Source organism: Dufourea novaeangliae, unplaced genomic scaffold, assembly GCF_001272555.1.
Source record: "Dufourea novaeangliae isolate 0120121106 unplaced genomic scaffold, ASM127255v1 scaffold22, whole genome shotgun sequence".
In the NCBI taxonomy this organism is placed as follows: domain Eukaryota; kingdom Metazoa; phylum Arthropoda; class Insecta; order Hymenoptera; family Halictidae; genus Dufourea; species Dufourea novaeangliae.
The window spans coordinates 320320-340346 of NW_015373898.1; the positions used below are offsets into that span (position 1 = coordinate 320320).

At 34.5% G+C, this 20027-nt stretch overlaps 1 protein-coding gene across 1 annotated transcript in view; it reads right to left on the reverse strand.

Moving 5' to 3' along the window:
• Positions 1 to 423: 423 nt before the first annotated feature.
• The window catches only part of LOC107193405 (nuclear factor erythroid 2-related factor 1), a 203242-nt gene continuing 183638 nt past the window's right edge, over positions 424 to 20027 (reverse strand). The window contains exons 8-13 of the mRNA XM_015582846.1: positions 5961 to 6249; positions 5269 to 5417; positions 5003 to 5179; positions 4807 to 4905; positions 4324 to 4688; positions 424 to 749 (exon numbers count right to left, since the gene is read on the reverse strand). Coding sequence (XP_015438332.1) covers positions 582 to 749; positions 4324 to 4688; positions 4807 to 4905; positions 5003 to 5179; positions 5269 to 5417; positions 5961 to 6249 — 1247 coding nt within the window. The 3' untranslated portion in view covers positions 424 to 581. The remainder of the gene's footprint in view (positions 750 to 4323; positions 4689 to 4806; positions 4906 to 5002; positions 5180 to 5268; positions 5418 to 5960; positions 6250 to 20027) is intronic.

Below are 20027 nucleotides of genomic sequence, written 5' to 3' on the forward strand. Positions count from 1 at the left end.
ATACACGCACATATATGAACTCTGTAAAATTAACAAGCATAATTCATGTATACTGAAAGAAAGAAAGAAGAATTATTTTATCTGGATTATTACAATAATATTTTGGTGGACTATAATAAAAAAAAGTAACTTTTAGAACATATACTATTAATATACTATTCTTTTTCTCTTAAGAAACATTATATGATTAAATCATTCATTGACGTAATAAATAAAAGCATGTAAACGTAACACAAAATTTTAGAGCAGGGTTTACTTTTTTTCTATAGATTAACTATTTTATGTTACTATATGTACAATCACTGTTTCTATGTTTGGTGATTATTTTCCAGTCCCAAAAAAAGACATAACTCAATGTGAGTTTTTAAAATAATTTTTAAAATTTCGTTGTTAAATATGATATAGGATGTATCGAACGTTAAGCACTGAACTTTCTTCAGGATGAACTGTTTTTATATTATTGTATTTAATAACCCTTAGTACTTTTCATTCTCAGCACCGCGTCTGTCTTCATCTATAACACTTTAAGTGCGTTCATCATAGGAGGAAAATAATATTTTAAATGTGATTTCATGACAATTTCATTCCTTATGTTCTGGGTTAGGCTTTGTCTTCGGCTCCATAGTTGTAGAACGCGGATGATGAGGATTTGTCTGATTTCTTGGCACTAACAATACATTTCCATCTGCAGACAATTGAAGACTATATTCGTATGGATGATACTGATTTCCATCAGGGTCACGCAAAGACTGAAAGTTAAACAATACGTTCATTTATAACATATTATTATTTAATGTATCTATAAGAAAAAATATTGTTTTAATCCTCGTTCAGTGATGGTAATACCTTTCTAAAAATACGGTTTACAGGCTGTATTAGAAAGTAATTGTTGCCTTTGTTATGTCTCTAGTGTCAATGTTTATTTTAAGGTAACAGTAAAATGACAATACTATGAATAAAAGAATTTTCTAGCAATATTTTATATTTTAGTTCGCAAATAAATGTGTTTACCTTCATTGAAACAGATTGAAAATGAAATATACATGTACAATATCAGAAAATGTAAATACCAGTATTGTGAATACTCTCTGGTCTTACATGTAGGTATACATCTATCATATAAAATTAAAAAATTTCACTGATTTACTTCTTATTAAAGAGTTCAAAGTGGATTCACAATTTAGTGATTAAAGTAATCTCTTATCTTATATTCATAATATACATTCATCCCTTCATTTTCGTAATATTTTTTATACGTGATAAATAATCATTCCATTTACGCCATCTTATTTTATAAACTTAAAATATGTGTCTTTTTGTATAGTAATAACAAATTTAAATGTTACACTCTTTGAAAACAAAACTTGGGTCCTATTATATTTGATCATTTATACATTCTAATAACAGTTACAGCAAATCTCAGAAAATTCATCATTCCATATGAATAACAATATGTAAGAAATTATTTTGGCACGTTTAATAATTTTAGTGTTAAATAGGAACAAGCAAGAAAAACACAGCCTTGTGAATACATATGTACATATATTAAGTATACGTTTCACTTGTGAACAATAGTAATGATATTTTCTTAAAAATGGATTAATTCCCAAACAGATAGTAAGTAGGAAACTTTATATCAAATTACTGATAAGTATATTAATTCTTGTAACTCAGAAATGTCTAGTAATTGTTCAAGAAAACTGACAAAGACAAAATCTATTCTCTTGGACATGACAATTAAAATTTTAAATCAGCTTGAAAATGGGGAAGGACACCCATTGATTGTTAAATCATATGGAATAAATGAATCCACTGTTCAAACAATAAAAAATATGAAGGAAAGTATAAAAAGAAGTGCATCTTCTGCATCCTTAATAAATTTGAAATATTCTTTATACAGGGTGAGGCAATAACTATGTCCACTTTGAATATTGCCGTTATTTGTAGTAATATGAAAGAATGTTATATACAAAACTTACACGATATAGAGGGGGGCATATTGTGACACAAACATTTTCTGCGTGGGTGAAGGCATAGAGGAGATTTCAAGGTCATCTCTCTTTTTTTTAACGGAATGCTATGTTCTTTTATCACGATGTGATAGCCGGTGTTGAGATGACTTCAGCGAGCTATAATTGAATGGTCATGCAAAGTCAAATGTGGTAGTAAAATAAACTTTCTCACATTACAGGAGATGCTCGAAGTGGTGACCGTTTGCGTCAATGCAAAGTTGCAATCTTCGTATCGCTGTATCACGTGCATGTCTTATCGTTTCTGAACTTATTCTAGCACATGCTGTATTATTTCATAGGGGGCTTTATTAGAAAATGTACCACTAAACGTTCGCCAAATGATGTGGTTACAGCACGACGGGTGTCCAGCACATTATGCTCGAAGAGTAAGAGATGCACCGAACCCAAATAAATGGATAGGATGTGGAGGATTAGTTTCTATGCCACCCCGTTCTCTAGATTTAACCCCATTAGATTTTTTTCGCTGGGGAACATTGAAATATGCTGTTTATCAAGAAGTACCCACTACACCCGAAAATATGAAACAGTGGATAATTGCAGCATGTGCTAGAATAATTTCAGAAATGATAAGACATGCACGTGATGCAGCGATACGAAGATTGCAACTTTGCATTGACGCAAACGGTCACCACTTCGAGCATCTCCTGTAATGTAAGAAAGTTTATTTTACTACCACATTTGACTTTGCATGACCTTCAATTATAGCTTGCTGAAGTCATCTCAACACCGGCTATCACAGCGCGATAAAAAAACATAGTATTCCATTAAAAAAAATAGAGATGACCTTGAAATCTCCTCTATGCCTTCACCCACGCAGAAAATGTTTGTGTCACAATATGCCCCCCGCTATACCGTGTAAGTTTTGTACATAACATTTTTTCATATTATTACAAATAACGGCAATATTCGAAGTGGACATAGTTATTGCCCCACCCTGTATACTAGAAATTCTGTAATAGAAACTAATATGAAGAAAACACTGATGGTCTGGATTGGAGATAGTACAGAAAAATATATAATCTCATCAGTAGCTGTATACTAACACAAAAAGCTGTAAATATTTATAATCGTTTTAAAAATCATCATCTGATCAACAAAAGCTTAATTTTTTCCGGTAGTGAAAAATAGTTTGAGAAATTAAAAAAAGAGATACTCATTATACAACCTTCACTTTAAAGATGAGACTAAATATATCCAAATTTGATCACACAAAATATTTATCAATTGAAATTTCAACAGGATTTAAAAACCTGTTGCAGCAAATATCAAGAAATTTACGAGAACTTAATAAAAAATAGTTTCGACAAAAAGAGTTAATAATGAAACTGAAATAGGAGTACGAAATATTTCGAGTAATGACGATATTAATTTCGAATCAATGAAAATATCTTTGTGATTGATGTTTTTGATTGACTGTTTTGGAATGTATTAGTCTGAACAGCGACAATGAATAAAATTAAAATTTCTATCACCGAACTTTCATTACTGTCTTTTTCGTGTAAATACTACTGCAATTAATTTAATAGAAATATTTTTACAGCGCACACGGGCTTTTTTTATGTTTTTGTAGAAGTAAACAAAAATTACGTGATTTCTAACCACTTCAAAAATCATACGTAACGAATAGTTCATGTAAATCAAGGAATAAGTTTATTTGATGTGGAAAGTAAATAACTAAAAAATTCATAAATATGCATACATAAGTATACTGATATTTAAAATAACGTTAATGACAATTAATATAAAACACACTCTACAATAAAGTTGTCAAAATGAAAGATATTTTTGAAAAAAAAAGTAGATAAGTAATAGTTTTACTTTTCTGATTATGCATATAAACAATATGCAATAAAAACATATGCAAATAAAAACAAATTTTACTTTTCTGAATATGCATATACTTATTCACGCAATTCACTTAAGGTAAACAACTTAAAACAATTACTAAAAATATGTAACACTAGAATATAAATTCTACAAGTATTTTATAAAAGATGTAACAGTATTCTTACTTATCCATAATTTCTGGATTTGTATAGGTATACTTATTCTATAGAATATGTGTATTTTTCCTTATGTCTACTCAATTGGTAAAGTTTTGTAGTTTTATCACATTACTGTTATTAAAAGGGTAATAGTACTCGATTAACTTCATGCGAACTTTTGTATTACCAAAAACATACACCAATCGAGAATTAAAATGAATATACAATCTCTTGGCTTAATGTAATTAATTCTAATATTATAGATAAGTTAATTTAGTAAGTAATAGTTAATAATGTATACTTACTTGGAACACATGACGGTAAAGTTGACTAAATTTGTCCTTCACGCGTTGCCTCTCAAGAAGCATGAATTCGTGTTCACGAATAAGTCTTATCTTACGGTCTCTCATTTCCTTTACTTCATCGGCAAGGCTAATAATTTGGTCTAGTTTGCGTTTGCGGCAATTTTGAGCGGCAACTTTATTCTTGCCCCGTCTTCTTATGTCACGTATTAAAGACAATTGAGCTTCACTGAGATCGTATTTACTAAGACGTTCGTTAAATTCGTCCATAGGAAGATTAATAATATCGTGTACCGGAATGGGCACGTTCAACGCCCTGGCTCTTTTCTCGTCCCTGGTCAAATGTTCTTCACCTTCACTTTTACGTACTAAATAAAAACATGGAAACATGTATTTCTGATATAAAGTCACAGATATTTTAGAAAATAAGTAGTACGACATTAAAATATCTAGTATATTCATATAATTGCAAGTTGTAAAATATACCTTTCTTATCGCGTGAAACTGGACGTTGAAGGGACCCAGAACTTTCGGCGGGTAAGTGATACGTATGATTATGATGAACGTGTTCTATAGCAGAACGTCCTGAAACCATAATAACACCTGTTATTTAAATACATTTCCAGACGTAAAGTTTAATTGAAATAATATAAATATAAAATAAAAATCAGTATTTTTTTACCTGATTGATGCCGAGTGAAATCTACGCTGCAACTGTATTTCATTTCAGGTTGTGGTCCTGCTGCACCCTCGATTGGTCCCGAATAAGCGTTTCCTGGAGCTCCGGCACCAACTGTATGCGTATCGTATTCGTATTTCATCGGTGTAGTCGGATGTGCTGTAGCTCCGAGTGGCGAACCTAGAATGTATCGAATAAAATTACTATAAATCACAGTTTCTTCGTTAAAAAAAAAACGTTCGCTCATTTTACATTCAGTCTACACTGACCTGTACCTTGTTCTTGAAAATATCGCTTTGCAAACATCTGATGCTTTTTCTGGGCAACTGGAGGCATAGTACGTTCTGTCTGACATCTCGGGGAACCGCCATTTCTTCCGGAAACGGAGTAGCTGCAGTCGTACGACATTCGATATTTGCTAAAAGGTATTACAATTTTTTCAAAGTATTCCAGCATACTCTTATCATTATAAAGAAAAGGAATTTCGTTTACAATATTGCAGAACTCTGAATGATATATATATATATCATTCAGAAGGTTACTATCATTTGAATAACTTTCGATTTTATCTGTTCACTACTTTAGAGCAGTGTGCGTATCAAGTATGTTTCACTGATAGCACTAAAGAAGCTCGTTTCCCTTGTTGTACCTAGTTTCTCGATTTTTCTTTAAAACTTAAACAACTTCAGATGCAAATGGTAAGGCTCGATGGTTAGTTTTCCAATTCCGTAATTCTTTGTAGTAAACATTTTTTAACGGATATAACATCATTGCCATGCTCAACCTATTTTCAGTTAGACTATAATGGTTCCCGCATGGTGACACTGAGCCGCAAAGGGTTAATAATAAATTGATTCTAAGGTGACCGCTAAATTATATTAGATGACGAAAAATTATTAACAAAGCTTATGTGATAACTGCTATCATTACACCAAAGTGATTCTAAGGTTATGACAATCACCTAGCATAGTCCATAGAGTAATGAGAATCAGCCTGTGTGTGGCTAGAGTTAGATCCAGTTTCCATCCATTCACCATCCGAAAGGGATGGTACTCGTTCACTGCCCATGCTACTGACAGCACTATCGCTGGATGCATCCATCCTTTCGTCTGTTACACCCGGAAGTGTGGTAACGCCTGTTGCCGAAGAGGTCGTACCACCAGCTGTCTGAACTCCCGACAAGGCCGTTGCTCCCGTTGGACCAGACGCATTATTGCTACCATTATCCAACATTCGCATTGTGTATATACCTGTAAATTTCATTTAATCGTTCGATTATTGCTATGACATCAGTATTAAATATTAATAATTTACAATGAACGACGGAATTTTTATTGAGTGATCATGAAAACAGTATCAATGATGCAAATTCAAATTCTCGTTAACTATTACGATCATGCTTAATGGGAAATCCTGTAGGTACAGATTCAAAGGACAAAGACAGCAACAAAAGTTTCGGTAAGCCATGTGGTCTAAGCTTTGAATCGCAGGTTTTTTTTTCTCTATTTTATCAATTACTGTACAGTGATTAGTTCACAAATTAATTAGATTTGGCATGAAATAAAAAATTTATCAAGAAGAAAATTGATATCTAACTACGCTATCTCTCACGGTTATGTTTATAGAAATGAAATAGAAAATGACTTCGTGTAACAACATGTATATTTATTAACATATGGGGTAATAATACTTATATTGTAACAAAATGTATTATTTTGCAGAAATACTTGAACAGATAAGAAAAAACCTAATTATGCATTTCACAAAAATGATCGTACACTAAAGTAGACCTTACTAAATCGTTGTTATATCATAGAAATGGTCTAACCTACGACGGGAATTTTCTTTATAGCCTTTTGTCTACATCGTTATAATTTGGTATTCAGTCGGAAAACGTCTAACAAAGGAATTTGATGAAACTTCGTATGTCTGTTAAGCAGTCAAAAATAAGGGATACGTATTTTTTTTATCTACTGAGACACGAGTTTAAGGGGTGAAACCACCCCTCGAAGTTTTGACCCAATAGTACTATCTCGAAAACCAGAGGAGATACATGAAAACAGCTAATGAACGAGGTTTGCGGTTTTTTATGTAGAATAATATGGTGCTAACAAATTATCGAAAATATAATTTGTTTATAACAAAAAAATTTCAGATCGAAACTTCGAGGGGTGGTTTCACCCCTGAAAGTCGCGTCTCAGTCGATAAAAGAAATACGTCTCCCTTATTTTTGACTGCTTAACAGACATACGAAGCTTCATCAAAATCGGAGGAGGACACTTCTGTGCATTCCCTCGTAAGAAGCTCTCAAGAAAAACGAATGCATAGGTACAGAAATAAAACAAGCATAAACATTCATGAATTAATCATTGGATTGCATAAAGAGAAAAAAATGTTTACGTGAAATTGGAAAAATTGTAGGAAAGAAACATTCTACTATTCAGTACCTACATAATAAAAAAATTTTAAACAATGGTTCGCAATGGCAACCAGTCACGTAATGGCCGCTCTAAAATATTAAATAATAGGGATCTGAGATTTGTGCTGTAAGTAAGCCGACAACAAGTGTACAATTAAAAAAAGTTCTTCAAACATAGCCTCCCAAGTGGAAAGAAAATATAGAAAAAATATTAAATTCTGAAAATATTCGAGGGATTTAAAGGAAATCCTGGTACAATAGTCCTGGACCTCGAAAGAAACCTCTGTTTAGCGATATCAATCGTACCAAGAGGATTGAAATTGCGAAAGAACATAATGGAAAGAATTTACGACTTTAGAAAACAGCTGCAGTTACTGATGAATGCAAATTTAATATTCTTGAGTCAGATAGGAACAGTAAAGTGTGGAGAAAAAGCGATATAGGATTGGAATTAAAAATATGATCCCAACCGTAAAACATAGAGCAGATACGTCATAGTTTCGGGATCAATTACAGTACAGTAAATCCTCGATGAGTGTTCGAAGGCTCCTCGGCACTGACAAAGAGAGGTTCCCGGTGTAACACTGACTTTTTAATTAGGATTTGCACAGTGATAGACCTTGGAATTCTGAAGCCAATGACATTTTTTTCAGCCGCATATGACCATTAGTTTATGAAATATTTAATGTTCAGTGCCGAGGAGCCTTCGAATACTCATCGAGGATTTACTGTATCTGGAGTAGGAAGTTTAGGGTTTATAAATGCTATTATGGATTGCTGGATATATTCAGATATTCTTAAGAGTCAGTCGAAGAACGAGCTGGAAAAACTACAGTTGAGAAACAATTGGATCTTTCAACAAGATCGGGATTCCGAAAGAAAATACATACCTAGACAATTTTTCTCTCCACCTCTACTGGATTTTAATCCTCCGATCTAAATCCGATAGAGCATGTTTGGGATTATTTGGAAATAAGTACAAAAAAATACAGCATCATAAACAAATAAAGACTTAAAGTGCTTTAGAAGAAGAGTGGCAAAATATTCCCACCAAACACCGTATAAATTAGTGCCTTCTATGCCAAAAAGACTAAGAGCTCTTTTAGAGGCAAAAGAAGGTCCGATAAAATATTAATATAACCTGTGGTCTCAAATAATGAGACTGTACCAACACTTTTGTGAGATGTATAATTCGATTTTTTCTTATCTGTCCAAATATTATGGTTATAAAATAGTTATTATTACTTCATATGTTAATAAATAAATATGTTGTTACACAAAGTTACTGTTTGTTTGAATAGAAACGATATTCGTGAACGACTATGTTTACATATGCATTTTTTCTTATTATACGTTTAATTGAGCTGATCAACTAGTTTTTATACATTGATTGTGAGAACTATTTTATGGTATTAAATATTTCAGACTGACATGGGAATGTATGTAAGTAAAATTTTGGATTTAACAGCACATTATAAACAGGAAGAAATATCTCTGTTTTGTAAGTTTTTATTTCGATTTCGTTGCAAACGTAGCAATTGATATTATTAACTTTTCACGCTTGAATGTTATTGGTGGAATAACAAACACTACCAGTAGTGGATTCAAAGGGGGCGCAGAGGTCGCCCCCTCCCCCTACCCGCAAGGGAAAAATATGGGCTCAAAATAAGATATAATAAATTATATGATAAATTAATACTAAAAAACACTTCATTTAGCGGAAAAATATCGGAAAGGTCTCCGGTTTATTTTCCAGAACTACGACCGCTCCGCACGAAAATCGTGGATACTCCCCTGAACACTACAAATAGTGTAATAAAAATACACTGTTTTATTTCTATAAGTATTGGAAACTAAAGTTTTATTAAAAATCATACTACTACTAAATAGTAGAATTTACTAACCGTGTCATGCACTGATATAAAAGTATTTTTATTTCAGTAATAAATACTCCAATACATACATTCTCTTTTACTCTTGTATTATTATACATATGTACTGTTATATTACTTTTGGTTTGATGAGAATGGAACTGCATAGTGATTTGGTTCGGTCATCGACGCGTTATGTAATCTTTTTCTATTTGCATAAACGGAATGTAGAATGATTTATTTCAATATTTCATAAAATTTGATTACTTTGTTAGAGATATTTATATTTCTATACAAGACTTTTAGTGTTCTATATCATGTTTACGTGTTTTGTACTAAGTTTACAATTTATATCCTATACGTTTACTGTATAAGTTTACAACTTATTAATGATGCTTGACTGAAACAATTTGGTTTTAAAATAAACCATACACTTATTTCATTATCGATCAAGATTAAATAGCGGAATACGGTGAAACGTAAGGAGGCTCAAGGTCCATTGGTCGCATAGATCGACGTTCTGTTGATTAACCATGCTTCCTAATTACGCTCACATTTAGAATCCGTCGATTATTCAAGATAAGACCAGTAAATTGTGACAAGTTACGTAAACACTCAAGAAACATATTATTATGCGTAGAAATACCATTTACTAAATCCATTAGCACGTACAATGTTTCCCGTTAATGCAATAGTCTTTACTCTATTCACTAAACTTGCCTTAGACATTTACTGATTTTTATATACTTATCTAAAGCATAAAGAACCTATTAGTTAATAATATGACCGTTCAATCTTTCCAATTTAGGAATAAGTGTAAGTTAGGAACAAGTATAAATGAAATGAAATAAAAGCTATTAACAGTCTTAACGACAAAATATTAGTTTAAAAAAATTCACGCATTATACGCGGACCGAAAGCAACAGAGAAACGGTGCATTCGCAGTAGATTAAGATGCACCGGTGCACTGATACAAGATTTCTTAGAATCGTGCGGCTTGTTCAGCTATCACAGAATTATACGTGACCGGAGTCGAGTTTCGCCATCTCTTATCAACTAATTTTAAGAAGGGAAATGCAGCGAATTACTGCAGCCTTTTTTATTTTAACTGACGTTATGCCTCAGTTTCACAATCATCGAAATTTTACAATACAATTTCATAGAAATAACGGCGTGTTCATTTACCGTAGCTGATAAAGAATTATTTAAATTCTAAGTCAAGAGGTAATCTAAAATGGCAATCTAAAATCGGTAACGACCAAATGATAGGATTCGCGGAGCAATCGTAACTGCGATTAAGTATCTTTCCGCCGCGATCACTCAAACTATTCGCTCGAGACACTCTAAAGTACCTATCGTTGCAAAGTACATATACAATTTCGCGACTTTTTCCGTTCATTCCTTCTTCGATACGCGTAAATGTGTCCGTGTAATAACGTGCCGCGGTACTGATTAATAAAATGTCGAGCGGCAATAAAAATTGTACATAATGAATCGTTGAACGATCGTGACTCAGCATTCACGGTTTCGCCGATAAAGATCGGGTGACATATAAATTCACTTTTCGACACGATATATACGAATCGGTGGCAATCCGATTGTGTAACGTTTATTCTAATTCGAGGAACGCATGACTAACTACATATGCCCCGGGACGTTTAAAACGAACACTGTTCGGGTTCGGTAGATTTAATGCTGGTTGTAGAGTCAATCCAGCGTACATGTAGCCATGTAGGTCGATGGCATATCAAACACGTGACGTGCTCCGTACATTGTAAACCGCGCACGTAACTGCATAGACGAATTCCGTGATCGACATATATTGTGCCTTTTGCACACAACGAAGTTAACAAACCCAGTTTTTTCATTCATATTGTAGGATCATTGGAAAAATGAGAGGGCCCAAGCGGGATTCGAACTCACGAACCCCGGCGCCGAAAGCCGAGACTCTATCCACTACTCCACGGAACCCTCCTATTATCCCAAGATGTTATTTGCTCCTTTGTTGGGTATGGAGTTCCCGATCCTACAATATTTTTCTGGATCACAGAATCAGTGTCAATAAACACGCTACCATTGAAACGTGGACATGGCTGACCGACTGAATTTCCCACTGATAATTTCTTTTAGCCAGGAAAAGTTACGAATAAAATCCAACGGTAAAATACGATCGATCTCACGCGGATACACTTGTACAAGTTTTCTTCAGATGAAAATTACCTACTCGATATGTATACTATAACTCCCATAGTCGTCATTTAATCTCCAAAAGAGCTGCTCGAAGATCGACGTTCCCGATCGTTACGTTTTACCATCCGACTCAGGGAATATTTCTCGAGGATTTTCGCTGTATAGTAAATGCTGTAATGCGTGTAGGAGTGCATGTTCGAGCCAACGTATTTTCTTGTGGTAGCCGACTCTTTAGCACCTTTACTTCGCCAGATGTTCCTTTCTCTCTTTCACAATAATCTTCCCCGAGCACACTGGATCTACCTGCCGCCGCAACGGCGTATGTTAATTGTACTCGCGCGACCGCGAATATCAAACACACGCGTTTCCTCGGTTCGCGCGCACAACCGAGTGATTTCGTTCGAACAAAAACAACAACCGTTGAACTTCCGACCGGCCGCCGTTCGATTCGCCGTGTCACACTTGTGAAACATGAAATAAAACTTCGTATATTACCACGGTCAGGTATCTCGGTCGACGGTAACACTATCTGTACTTCATTCGATATCCAATATTAAATGTCGTTCACCGACAGTTCCATCCCAACGTATTAACGGCTTAACCTTTCGTCGTTGCGCTGGAAGCAAAATTCTACGGTGGTCACGATGTTCGAGTATCGGATCGGAGTATCGGGGATCGTAGACCGACTGTTTCTCCGGTGTCAACCGCCCACGAAGAAAATAATTGGGCCACTCGAGAATTTTCGTCGGAACGTAATACACTGCGCTTATCTAGACTCGCGCGATCCTCGCGGCAACACGGAACACGTACGATAGGCATTCAATCGCGAGCGCAGCGTAAACATAACTACCACTTAGGCCGGTGGCGCGGAGCCGAGAGGCTGACCCGGCGCGGGGCGTCACCACTCGCCTCAAGAGGTTGGTGACTAGCGTCACTTTTCACATCGGTATTGGACGGCCGGCGACGGTGCCAGAGCGTCGGCGTAACGAGCCACACTACGCGTCGCGAGTTGGCTGATTTGTCCGAAGAACGACTCTCGCGTTTGCGAATTACCCTTGGACAATTCGTTTATGGGTCATTTCATGGAAAATCGATCGAAATTGGGAGTTCTCGAACACGACCATCCACCAGTTTCTTTCTTTTTTTTTCGTAGAAAATTAGATACCAATGAGAAATGGATTTTGATGAATCTTTAATGTCCCGTGGTATGTTTTGCGTGAATTACAGTTGTTTGGAAATCATAAAAATGGTTCATTTTCGCCTAACAGAGGTATATTCGAAAAATCATAAAAATGGTTCTTTTTGCGTTAGTCAAACGTATACAATTTTAGAGAAAAATACAGCATCCCTTTTCTGGAGGACAAAATTTCAAGGACAAGGAAAGCATCATTTATCCTGATATCTTAAAACCTGCATCTTCGAAATTTTTTATTTTTACATTATGTTAATTGCCATAATTACAGTAGTAAACTATACAATTTTCAAAGTGCGATCGCGATGGGTTTCGAGAATATAAGCATTTTCATGGAGGCATGTTTGACGATCGAACTAATTCTTGCACTAAATTCGTTTTTAAAAGGAATTAATTTGCAAAATGCTTTTCTCATATGCATCTAATTTTCTACAAAAATTAAAGAAATTTGGTGCTGGTCATGTTCAAACCCTATCGATTTTCCATGCAATGACCCTTATCGATTACAAAGTTAGCATTCGGCTGTTAATCCATCGAATTTCATTTATCTGAATCGGTCGGGGGACGAAGCAATTCATATAATTTGGATTGTTCATATTACGTTGTCAACTAAGTTCTGAGTATTTTTTTACTTTCAGATATTTATTTAAATAATACTGGTACACTTTTTTAAATTTTAATTTTACAACTCCAAGCTGCCTTGCAAGTTCACTAATCGATTGGGCCGGGTTTGTTTCCAATAACATTTCCAAATCAGTTTTCATTTGCACTGATCGTCTTATGTGTTCTTTATCTCTCAAGTCGAAATCATCGTTATTGAATCGTTCAAAACCATCTTTCACATCGGTTTGCAGATACAACTCCATTATCATAAGCTTCGTCTATCAGTCGTTTTGTTTCTGCCGCCGCTTTTTTCAAATTAAATGCAAAACAATATTCTCATTGATTTTGTGCACATATTTTATTATAGTAGAAAGGAGAATTTTTTAGAAACAAAAGAAAATCGGGGTGAAATATAAACTCTGTATTACTTTAACACCACTTACAAACGGTCCGCAGAACTTATTGTTAATTAACGACCTAATATAGCAATTGATTTTCCCCACTACCTGTGATTTTTCGTTCGAATAACCGGAGTACATGTTCGGAAATATGGATGCAATGAATTTCCCAGAACAGTATTTTTGTAATGCTTTAGTGAATAAATTCCTTATTTATTTTCTAACAAAGACAAACGTACTTTGTATTTATTACAAAAGAAAATTAACTGATTCACAGTGAGTTCCTTTAAATTTGTTAGATATTAGAAATCAGTTACATTTGATTCGGGTATTTAATGAACAGAATAAGACAGTATTTTCATAATAAAACATCATGCTCGTGTAACTGGAGTGACGCTTGGCTGTAGTTCAGATAATAGGAGCAGGAGTTCAGTAAATCGGGCATTAACTAAAATTTCGTTCCAATGAATGAAGTTCTACTGTAATAAATTTATGTGTCCGACAATAACAAAAACCAAGCTTATTTTCACATTCCTTGATTGTTTCTCGTTGCAAAAGAAAAACAATGACATGTTGTTTTGCAGGGAACGCGGATACGTAAGTATTGCTTTGTCAGAAAACATTTTCCGAACGAAATTAATTTTGAGCTTTTATGAAAAATATATCTTTGTTGCACTTTGGTAGTGTTTTCGATGTCTATTTGTCCGGCTTCAAAAATACAGTGAAAATTGTTTCCACTTGAAAGCACAGTTACTTCGATACGTTTGCAGAACTGTTTTTATCGTTTTCACTGTTTTGCTACAGCTGGACTTCAGAGTCCTTCCTGATAAACGAGCGCGAGCTCGTTTAAAAGTCGGAAACGTCCGTATGATACGTTGTACCCCACAACAATAAAACCGACAAAACAGAAAGAATAACATGTAAAAAGAATTTTTCCTTAATTTATTGTCAGACACGTGTTTTATATTTATTATCTTCATTGAAAAGCGTTGAATAAAAATGTCGTTTAATAAAAACATAAGAAATCAGAGAATAATTGAATTTTCTTGAATGATGTAACCATGCCGATATCATAAAAAGTTCAAGATATAGCATCTTAAACACAATTGACTTTAACACATCTGAAAGATTCTGAATTTCATAACTTGTCTTATTGATAGCAGAATACAGCGTCTCCTTGAAAGTAATATCACCGATAATGAAATACTTCACGATGTCATACGTATAGATAATTAACATCGTTATACTTTTTACGCCTAATTAACGTATCTAGGGCGCAAATCCAGCTACTGAATACAATTGTGTAATTCATGTTATGTAATCGTTTGTTTATATTAATGTATTAACGGAACCGAGCGTATACCGTGTATCTTTGCACTAGTTTGGACTTTAAACTTCAAAGAAAATAAATCAGAATGATTATCATTTGGTACAGAATCTGTTACATATGAATACACATATTATGAATTTGTAGTACGTGTTTGCAGCAGATAAGTTATTATTTTCGTGGAAATAAAAAGGACACACAGAAAGTGATTTATTGCTAACCCAAACTTCAGTATAGGTTATTTTAAATAAAACTTTAAATGAAATTATTTCCGGAAACGCTTACTCAAATAAAAAGTATCCCAAAGAATCGTTCCATTAAAAGCAATGTCACGAAATAATTTGGACTTATATTCTGTGGTTTAAATAATTTCTAATCAAATTGAGTACTGGATTATTTAGATAATCGTTTTGAAATAATATGTTGATAGAAAACAGATGCCGATCGCCACTCATATGTAGTGTTATAATTTAACAAAGCGTGCACAGATTGATCAACGTGCTAATCACTACGATTCACTTTAATTCTGCAATATGTAATCTTCATCGTCCTATAAAAAGAATCGACGACAAATTATCATAGTTTGTAATTATAGAAACCAATAACCTTTACATATTTAAACGTCGATTAATTTTTTATCAGTCTAATAATTTCAGCCGGGTAACGTTCAATTTATTTACAATATCACAACACAGTAACAACTGAGCCGTTCACAGGCTAAAGTGACTAACTCCACTTTTTGAGGTTTCCCAAAGTTTTAACGATTCATATTTTCACATTTTATATTTTTATATTTTTGTAGAGTTAATCACGTTGACAAATGAACGGCTCGATTCGAAGCGCACCGTCCTCATCGACAAAACTTTCTGCACTGCCATTAGAACGGCGACTAGGAAATATCGCGTTTATTAGACACAACAATTAACGCGAGCCGTTTCTGCAGACAGCGAGAGCGTTCCTCCGCGGTAATCATGCACAACAGAACAGTGCAAAGAAACGTAACTACATAAGCATCCAGCGAACAGTCATTCGTACTTTCACCGTCGCTCGTGGGTGGGTGTAGTTTTGCAAACTTACCTCGCGTACCTATGCAATTATCCCGTTTGTTTCGCGCACTACGTCCTTTTGTATAAACGTTAACTGTCCTGAATGTATTTTTTTCGCGTGTGTATCGCGAAAAGGGAACGATCACTTGATGTTTCTTTTAATTAAACTAGAGTACGATAACGTTTTACGACATGAAATTCACTCCTGCCAAGTGTTATCTATTAAAAACACCGCGTGTGGCAATGTCGCGCTCGTTACTATACATACTCGCTGTAACATCCGTCTGTGACCACCTGTGTCATCTCAAAATTGTCAAGGATAAACGACGCCGTTCAGTTGCCATCTCACCAGTCGGGAATTCTAACCGTTTCTATTACGGAGTAACAATAACAAGGGTCGTTTATTTTATTCCTCTCGAGAATCATGTACAGCATAATGTAACAGCTGTCCAGGGCAGTCTGAATTTCTGATCTCAATATTTTATGAAGCTGTTGAACACATCTTATCGGTTCGAATGATGCATTACATTTAAGGTATCACGTCACGATGATAGGTACAAAATGATAGGATAACTTTAGAGGTGTTATTAAAGAAATTTATGAACTTTCTTCAAAATGTAACATAAAGCTCTTGTTATATATGTAATAAAGAATCAAAACAAATTTTGTTTAGAATTTTTTAATAAAAAGTAAGGTCACAATAGCCGCACGACCTGTAAATTGTCTATTTGGGTCATTCTGTCGTCGAATGTTTCACGTCCAAAGCTACTGTTGGTCTTAGAATACAAAAAAGGAAACAAAAGGATTTGTCATATACATATTAAATACTAGAGAAGTACCCATGATTTTTGCAATATATTGAAAAGTCTTTTCTTATTAACAGATTTAATATATAATTATAAGAAACTTTTCAGTAAAAAAAGAATTGTTTCCAAATGTTCGCCATTTCTTAAAAAATCAATATTTTTCAAAATCTTGGGTATTTCTCTAGTATTTAATGTGTATATGACAAAACCTTTTGTTTTCTTTTATTTTTTTTTTTGTTATAAGACCAACGGTATGGATCTGAAACATTCCATCGCAGAAAGACTCAAATGGAAAATACGTAGGCATGTGCCGTGCGGCTACCGTGTCGCTATTTTTTATTCAAACATTCTAAACAGAATCTTTTTTGTTCTGTTTTATACACATTATAAGGCCTTTATGTTACATTTTTAGTAAAGTTCATAAATTTCTTTAAAATCATCTCCAATGTTTTCATATCATTATTTGCCAGAAATTTTCAAAAAATCGATTTTTCATTTTCTACATTTTCTTTAAGTACAACATCTCGAGAATATTCTGTGCAAATTTCAAGGTAATCCGATTAAAAATGACAGAGTTACAGGTGTTAAAAAATGAACGTTTTATATAAGTGTAAGCTTGACTTGAAACTTTAAACGCGTTTTTCTCGAAACTACATTTTTCAAATCGGTGATCAATATTTTTTGAAACCTACTGTGTCGATTTACATGAAGCCTTTTGCGCCTTATTTCAAATCAGAAAAACTTGTCCTTGAACGAAGGATTCTTTTGTTCGTTCCATACTTTTTTTTTAATTGACCAAAAACGAGTGATTTTTTAGGTGAAAATAGCATAAGGACAAGATTCGTTCTTCCATTACATGAATCTTACTGAATTTTTCATTTCAGATGACTCATTACGAAGTTACAGTGATCACGGCAGACCACTTTTTGTGAAGAGACATCCGGGAGATCGCTCACCATTTATTTACTAATAAATATTTTTAAATAACAAAATGACCTTATAATCTGGAAACTGCAATCTTTGAAACGCAAACACATTTTTTGAAAAAGGTCCCATAGTTTTTGAGAAAAAAATTCCTAAAGAACACTCTTTTTTCGGCCTCCTGACTGAGCATGACCCCTTAAAGAATTGAATTCCACTTTACAAGAATACATGGATTATGTTCTCAATGGTGGAGATAAAAGTCTTTCCAGTGAACCGCGATTAGTTTTGTCTCAAAATCCATCCGCCGTGTGAACTAGGAAGGGAGGCCTTTCGAATCACCGAGGTCGCGTGACTAAGCATTTCAAATATGGATGCGATATCTGCAAGCAAACCGCGCTAAGCGATAATAACGCACATGCAGTCCTGCGCGTAATTATTTATAGCAATGGTTTCCGAGAGTTGATTTCACATGGCGCGACAATGTTTTCATTCGCGTCACTATCTCCACGAGAGAAGACAATTTTGTGTGGCTCGCGGGAAATTTCGTGAAATTTCAATGATTTGATTCTTAAACGTCATCATTTATTGGCGTGCAGGAACTTCAAAGGAACGTACGTTTTGACAGTTGTCTTATAATCGTTAAAATCTGTTGACGAATACAATAGTGAGACTGCAGTGCAGTGAAAATTTGGAAAACGTTTTAACGTCGCGTGAATGCTAATTAATTACGTTGCCAGCGTAAATTCATGCGTACAAATAACGCGTCTGCTCGAGGGATGATACAGAGGGGTCATTCCACCCCAAATCGATCACTTTTTGCACTCGCTATCATAGGCTTTGTTAAAATAAAATATGTTGTAGTCCACATGAAATTAAAGGGGAGTTTAAGTCATTATTTCTCTGTTCCCGAATTTCTTTAAAAAATACGAGCTGCTTAAGTTCACGACTTTTGCCTATTTTCGTGAAACAGCGATGTATTTCAGAATTTATATTTCGGAAACTATTCATCGTATCGAGTTCGTTCTTCGATCATTTTAATCTATAAGTATTGTCCTAATATAACCATATTTTTTTTATATGAAAAGTTGATTTTTTAATAATGAAAATTATAAACAATCCAAGGTGATACAATCCTTAAAAAAAGTATGTACACTCGCGAGCAAACTCGGCTTCCACTAGGGAAAAAAGTGGCGTAGGGAAAAGGCCTTCTACCATTTGAATTCGGAAGTTTCTGAAATTTATGCCAAATTAACATTCGATTTAACATTTATTTCACTGCCTGGAATAAATTACCAAGACTTTTCTTCTACGCTGCTTTTTCCCTAGCAGAAGCTGAGTTTGCTCGCGAGTGTATGTACATATTAACCGCGAAACAATTGAAATGTGCCAAGAGAAAGAAGAGAATGCGTGTGCAATAGACAATACCCCGTAGAACTCGTCTCTTCGTCGTTCATTTTACAGCGCAAACAATCTCACGAAATTGGAACGACGACGTTCCACCTCTACGTATGTACATATTTTCAAATTGATAACGTCTGCGATGTTTGCATAATAATATGGAACCGATGACTAAAAATTAATGAAATAAAGGAAGGAATGCTGAGTGATTTCGACGAGCCATTATTACGAAAGTGTACGATAACTCATGCGACAGTGCACAAACGATACAGCGTCTACGAATCACTTGAGCTGGATTTTCTCATTAACCAATCCGATATGTTCGTTCAGCGATAATTACAGACTACACTCTAATTATGGTTGTATGATACCGTAATATCTGCTGTAAATTAATATTTACATAAATTTTGTACATTTATAGCAGTTAGATTTGTGGGTACAGTGATCCCTCGATGAGAGCGACACGAGCAATGGCGTTATTCCCACCACTGCGGGAGTCCCCTTGTGGAACCAATCAAAACAGAGTAAACAGAAGCTAAGCAGAGGCTCGGCTTCGGGCAAAAACGAAATTTATGAGGGACTGAAAAACTTTCCGCCTTGCCATTGAGTGCTCCGAAGTCGACCCGAGTACGTCGCACTCATCGGAACATTACTATTGTATTTTTTGCTGAGTGTGCACCAGTTTGTTCTGACAAATGTAAACATTCTACGTTAGAACATAATAATTACTAATACGATAAGTCAACGGAAATAAGTAAATACATGTTAAACGACATTATACATGTACGTAGTAAGGTTTTCATTTGAAATTACGTAGTAAATACTGGTTACCATTAAAGCTATAAAAACTCTTA